Source organism: Bos indicus, chromosome 18 (assembly GCF_029378745.1).
Source record: "Bos indicus isolate NIAB-ARS_2022 breed Sahiwal x Tharparkar chromosome 18, NIAB-ARS_B.indTharparkar_mat_pri_1.0, whole genome shotgun sequence".
Lineage (NCBI taxonomy): Eukaryota > Metazoa > Chordata > Mammalia > Artiodactyla > Bovidae > Bos > Bos indicus.
The window spans coordinates 5,090,555-5,096,554 of NC_091777.1; the positions used below are offsets into that span (position 1 = coordinate 5,090,555).

At 47.3% G+C, this 6,000-nt stretch overlaps 1 protein-coding gene across 2 annotated transcripts in view; it reads left to right on the forward strand.

Annotated features, from left to right (window-relative positions):
* Positions 1-2,832, forward strand: part of SYCE1L (synaptonemal complex central element protein 1 like) — a 30,103-nt gene extending 27,271 nt beyond the window's left edge. For both annotated transcript variants that reach the window (XR_011561407.1, XM_070770356.1), the window contains one exon: positions 1,758-2,832. Coding sequence is in view for 1 of the 2 variants with exons in the window: in XM_070770356.1 (XP_070626457.1) it covers positions 1,758-1,908 (151 nt within the window). In the remaining variant the exon portion in view is untranslated. The remainder of the gene's footprint in view (positions 1-1,757) is intronic.
* Positions 2,833-6,000: the final 3,168 nt, after the last annotated feature.

The following is a 6,000-nucleotide window of genomic DNA, read 5'->3' on the forward strand; positions in this document are numbered from 1 at the left end:
CCTATGGTTACAGGGAGACTTAATAGACTTTACACCTGTCCAAATTTACTTTCACACCTGGGTCCTTATCCTCCTCATTTACTCCCCTTAAATACGAGCCACCACATTGTGGTACTGATCTCATTTTCCCTTCTTCTATACATCCATCACACCCTACCTAATTCTCACTCTACCCAGATTTAACTTACCTTTTTAAAACTTAACCTACCGTTTACTCAATACCTCAAATCCAACCCTGTCTAGTGATTGTTGGATCTGTTTGTCCATCTCCTCGCCACGTGGATCGGCCCTACCTGTCTCCACAGATCAGTGGAACCACATAAACACTTCCCTCTATCACACCTACAGGGGAGAACCCCTCTTTTTGCCCTATATGTGCTATTTATATTCACTAGATCAGATCAACAATCCTGATAAAATGTTGTCCTCCCTTCTTGCTGACCTCACTTCCATCCATATCAACCAGCTATGGGAGGACCTCCTACCTCTGATGTCTGCTTACAACAAAAGGTTCCCTTCTGTTTTTCTAGACACGACTCTCTAAATAACTCACAGCCACATCTAGGCTCTATGCCGTGGTACCTCTGTAATCACACCTCACATCTTTCCTTTGGGTTGCGCTATTTAATGTGTCTTGGGAGCTAGAGGACCTTCTATTGCTTTCTCAGGAAGGTTTCCTTCAGCCTCTGAAGACACCAGCCCGGTTTGGGGGTCAGCTAACAAATACCAAGAGAGACTCTTGTTTGCTATTGATTCCCGTTGCTGCCTCCTTACTCCTGGAATATTTTTCTTATGTGGAACCACCACATACACCACAATTAGTCTTCCCACTAACTGGACTGGGACATGCACCCTGGTATATCTAGCCCGAGATACCTCTGTTGCTCCTAACAACCATACTCTCCCTATCCCACTAATCTACAACCCACCCAAATGAGCAATTCAATTCATTCCCTTATTGATAAGCTCAGCAGGGATTGGAATAGGGACTGCAGGACTCATGACCTTTTTAAACTACTCTCTGTGGTGTTGGAGAAGACTCTTGAGAGTCCCTTGGACTGCAAGGAGATCCAACCAGTCCATCCTAAAGGAGATCAGTCCTGAATATTCACTGGAAGGACTGATGTCAAAGCTGAAACTCTAATACTTTGGCCACCTGATGTGAAGAGCTGACTCATTTGAAAAGACCCTGATGCTGGGAAAGATTGAGGGCAGGAGGAGAAGGGGACGATAGAGGATGAGATGGTTGAATGGCATCACCGACTCAATGAACATGAGTTTGAGTAAACTGTGGGAGTTGGTGATGGACAGGGAGGCCTGGTGTGCTGCGGTTCATGGGGTCTCAAAGAGTCGGACACAACTGAGTGACTGAACTGAACTGAGTCTCTCTAAGGTTCTTACTGAAAGCCTGGAAGTAGCTGCCGGCCTTATCACTCTCCAGGGCCAACTAGATTCCCTGGCAGCTGTGGTCCTTCAAAACAGAAGAGGGTTAGACCTTCTCACAACAGAAAAAGGAGGCCTCTGTCTTTTTCTAGACGAAGACTGCTATTTCTACACCAATAAATTGGGTGTTGTAAAGGAGGCAGCAAAGAATCTGACAAATAGGGCCTCAAGAAAGTGTCAACATTTCAGTAATTCATGGGAAAACTGGTTAAGCAATTGGGATTGGATGCCATGGGTCCTACCTTTACTGGGCTCCCTTCTCATATTAACCCTCATTCTAACTTTCGGCCCCTGTCTAATGCATGTTTTCAAAGCTTCTCCACGATTGCCTACGAGCCTTCACCAACCAGACTGTTCATGAGTGCCGGAGCCAGCCAGCAAAATCGATCAGGTCCTGAGAATGTGCACGACGCGGCTGAGAAAGAATACTACAGCAGAAGAATACTACAGCAAAGATGGGGTTGAGAGGATCAGACATGTCTCCACAAAGGGAAGCAGTCTGACCACGACTTTATTCAGCATCTTATATTTATACAGGAGAGCGTGAGAAAGACAAGACAGTTAACATTTTTTCTTGGTTGACCTATACATCTTACAAAAAGTCACAAGAAATCTTGAGAGCATGGGAATGGCACCCTGTTATTATTTCTTACACCAGATAACATTTCCCTGTGCATGAGAAGTTTGCCCAGAACTCCAGGTGTCTGCAGTAAATAATCGCCTAATCTCTGGGGTGGCGGGACAGAGAGCTATGTTTGCAAGCAAACCCTCAAGGACTGAGGCAGCTCCCAGAGCTGTGTCCTTTAGATAAAGGACCCCGTTCTCACAGGCAGCTCCCTGCACATGAGCTACTTCTAACTTGCTCCAATTATCAAAAGCTTTGACTCCACTCAGACTTCCTTTAACCCATGTTCCAGCCTTTTCTTATCTTACCCCATGATGTCACCCCAGACTAGTGTGAAGCAGATACAGATGACTGACCTTTGGCCCTTAGCCTATATCAAAAAGGCTGGAATGTTAGGGTTCACGAGGGGCTCATAGCTATAGTTAAAATATGGCCCATTGTGGCGACCCGACAAACAAGGGATGAAGTCACAGCGGCCACCTGGCCCTGGTGGGCATCCTGTTTCTTCTTTAAGGCGATATCCTGTTTTTCTCTGCTGGTGCCAGTTTCTCAAGACTATGTGACCACCCGACCGTGAGACCCCTTCGACTATGTGACCACAAGACCCCAGCTGCGGGCTAAAGATAAACTGAGGCCCCCCCCTCCAGGGCTCAATTCCCCATTAATAGGGTATAAGAAGGGTTGGCTGTAAAAGGAGAGCGCTGGTTTCTCTCTAAAGCCAGTCAGTTTCTCTCTCTTCCTGTAATAAATCTTTCTCTGCCTGACTGCCTGGCTTGCTCTCTTTTTCTCCACATTCGCCTTACAAGCACAGTGGGTCGTCTTCATCCCTGGCTTAGAAGCTCAAGGGGCCACGATGACAAGGAAGGAGGCTGTTTCCATCCCCTGGGGGTGACAGCCAGTGAGGAGGCCTCTCAGTTTCATTTGCATTGTTAAATGCTCTCCATCAGGTTCAGAAACATTTCTTGCAGAAGTCATACTGGTAAATACTTAAGGCTTTGCAGTCACACGTAGTCTGCCTCTGGCACGTTTTCTTTCTTGCTTTCATATTTTTGTTCTCCCTCCCTCATTTCCTTCCTTCCATACTTTAAAATGTTAAAAAAAAAAAATCACTCTAAAAGATTGAACCAAAACAGATTCTGGGTGGTTTTCTAGCTCTTGGTCTTAAATAATCAGTAGAACAATAAGTTTAGGCCTGAATTGGTGTTTGCCTTCATATCAGGCTTCCCTGATAGCTCAAAGAATCTGCTTACAATGCAAGAGCCCTGGGTTCAATCCTGGGTTGGGAAGATCCCCTGGAGAAGGGAAAGGATAACCACTCCAGTATTCTGGCCTGGAGAATTCCATGGGCTGTACAGTCCATTGGGTTGCAAAGAGTCAGACATGACTGAGCGAGTTTCACTTCACTTCACTTTTTACATTGAGGATGTGGCCGTGTCCTCACTGGTGGGAGAACAAGGCGGAGCCTGAGCTCTGTGACATGGGTGGGTCAGGCGTGGTGTCTCCGGAGTCTCCCACAGGCACAGGGGAAGTCATTTCTTCCTTGCTTACCCTTCTGTTTAGAGTTCTGTTACAACAGTCGTCTCTGTGTTCTAACGAATGTTAGAATTCCCTGAGTAAGGTAACTGATGCTTGGGTAAAACGACTTCCCTGACATCACAGGGCTGAACATCGCTGACTCAGCATTGAAACCGCATCTTGAATGCCAAGTCCACTGGGGTTTCCATGACGTCCTGTTGCAGCTGAAGTCAGTCACTAGTCTGTTCAGGCCCCTGGCTGGGGATTGAGCAGACCTACGGCTTCTCTGGACGGACTGACTGCAGCCTTGTCTCTGGAAGTGCTTCACCAGTGAGAGGTGTGGTTTGGAGAAGGCTCCCGTGAGGGGTGAGAGCAGGGCACCCCCTGGGCCGTCAGGGGGATGGAGGTGGCCGGGGCACCTCCCGCATCTGAGACAGTTGAGCACAAAAACGGGACTCATTCCTGCGCTGTGAGCTACAGGGATTGCAGACCTAGAGAGGGGAGGGGGTCTAGGATCCGATACTCGCATGTCCCACATGAATCAGCTTTAACGTGCTCTTATCAGCATGCTTCAGGACCGCTTCTGATCATGGTAGTCTGGCAAGACCCCAGGTGCCCCGGGACCCAATTCATTCACAGCTCAAACGAACACATAGACGTGCTTTGTGAGAAATCATTAAGTCCTTTTAAAACAAATACATCATAAAATATTAATGTCAGTATTTTTTATGGAGTTAAACAGTTGAAAACATTGTGATGTCTCATTTAGCATGGTTTTCTCTTGAATAAATGTTCTTTCCCTATTGTAGGACTATGTTTATTCATCAAAGGTAATAGTAACCTTTCCCCTCAAAATAACTTTTCTCAGCCATTCAAAATGTCTTATGTCCTCTTTATATTTTGTCTTGGACATCTTAAATTAATCCTTAATCTCAGGGCTTCCCAGGTGGTTTAATAGTAAAGAATCCACCTGCCAACGCAGGATACATAGGAGATGTGGGTTCAATTCCTGGGTGAGGAAGCTCCCCTGGAGGAGGAAATGGCAACCCACTCCAGTATTCTTGCCTGGGAATTTCCATGAACAGTGGAGCCTGGTGGGCTACAGTCCATGGGGTCACAAAGAGTCCGACACAACTGAGCACCCATACTAACCTCGGGGTAGATGAATTTAATTTTCACTGTTTCTTCTCTAAGCTCACATCAGCTACAGGCAATTGGTTTGAGGATTCCCTTTATTAAATATTGTGATTGTATTCTGCTTACTCTGTTGGGAGGGCAGGTGGCTGTATATCGCAGTCACATACACTCAGGGGCACTGCAGATTTCTATTTCCCTTTTTGGAAGAATTTATTGTCTTCAGGATGTTTTATCTTGTTGTCAGAGTTTTCCCAGGTTAAACGTGTGTGAGTCATGTTTCTCTTGCCTTCACTGCGTCTTGGGCTCTTGGCTCCTTATTTATGAGAGCGTCCCAGCCTTTGCCGCCCCCTCCACACCATGGCCCCTGCCCATCATCTAACAGCGCAGGTGCTCTTGTCCTCCTCCTGCCCCCTAGGGTGAGTGCTGGCATCTGGAAGGACCCCCATGTCACCGCTGGATGGAGACATGGAAGTTCCAGCAGGCGGTCTCACCCCCCCACCCACCCCTGCCACAATGGAGCCCCTGAGGCTGATTCCTCCCGTCACTTCTGGGCACAAATGCAGTGCTGTGGTCCAGAGTGTGCCCTGTGGCTTCACCTGGGAACGTCTGAAATGCTCAGGGGACACCAGCTGGCACTGAGGAGTCAGATCCTACTGGGCCGGACTTTGACCAGTGAGACAGGAGATGAGCGGGAGCTGGGGGTCTGTGGCCCCTCTTGTCCTCTGATGCTGGACACAGTCCAGAGGCGGCCGCTGGCTGGGCCACCAGCTGTGTCTTTTTGTGAAGCAGTGGCCCTGAGTGATGCAAGACTTGCTCTCTGCTTCCAGACATTGCCTGCCTCTCTCCTCCCTCCCCTCACTTTTTCACCCAGGGAATTACATCTCCTCTTGAAACCTTAGCTTTATCTTACTTTTTTTTAAAAATTCTTGAGCCTTTGTTTGTGTATTATAAGGCATCTGAGCAAAGACAACAGAGGGTCATTGGCAAATAATCTTGCAGTTTTCCTTGTGAACATGGCACAAATGAAAAATAAGTCCATCCTCATGTGATTTCAGTTTGATTTATAATGTGTTGACATTAAGTAGGAATCCACATAAGCTAAAGCTAAAGCTAAGTCGCTTCAGTAGTGTCTGACTCTGTGCGACCCCATAGACGGCAGCCCACCAGGCTCCCCCATCCCTGGGATTCTCCAGGCAAGAACACTGGAGTGGGTTGCCATTTCCTTCTCCAATGCATGAAAATGAAAAGTGAAAGTGAAGTCACTCAGTCGTGTCTGACTT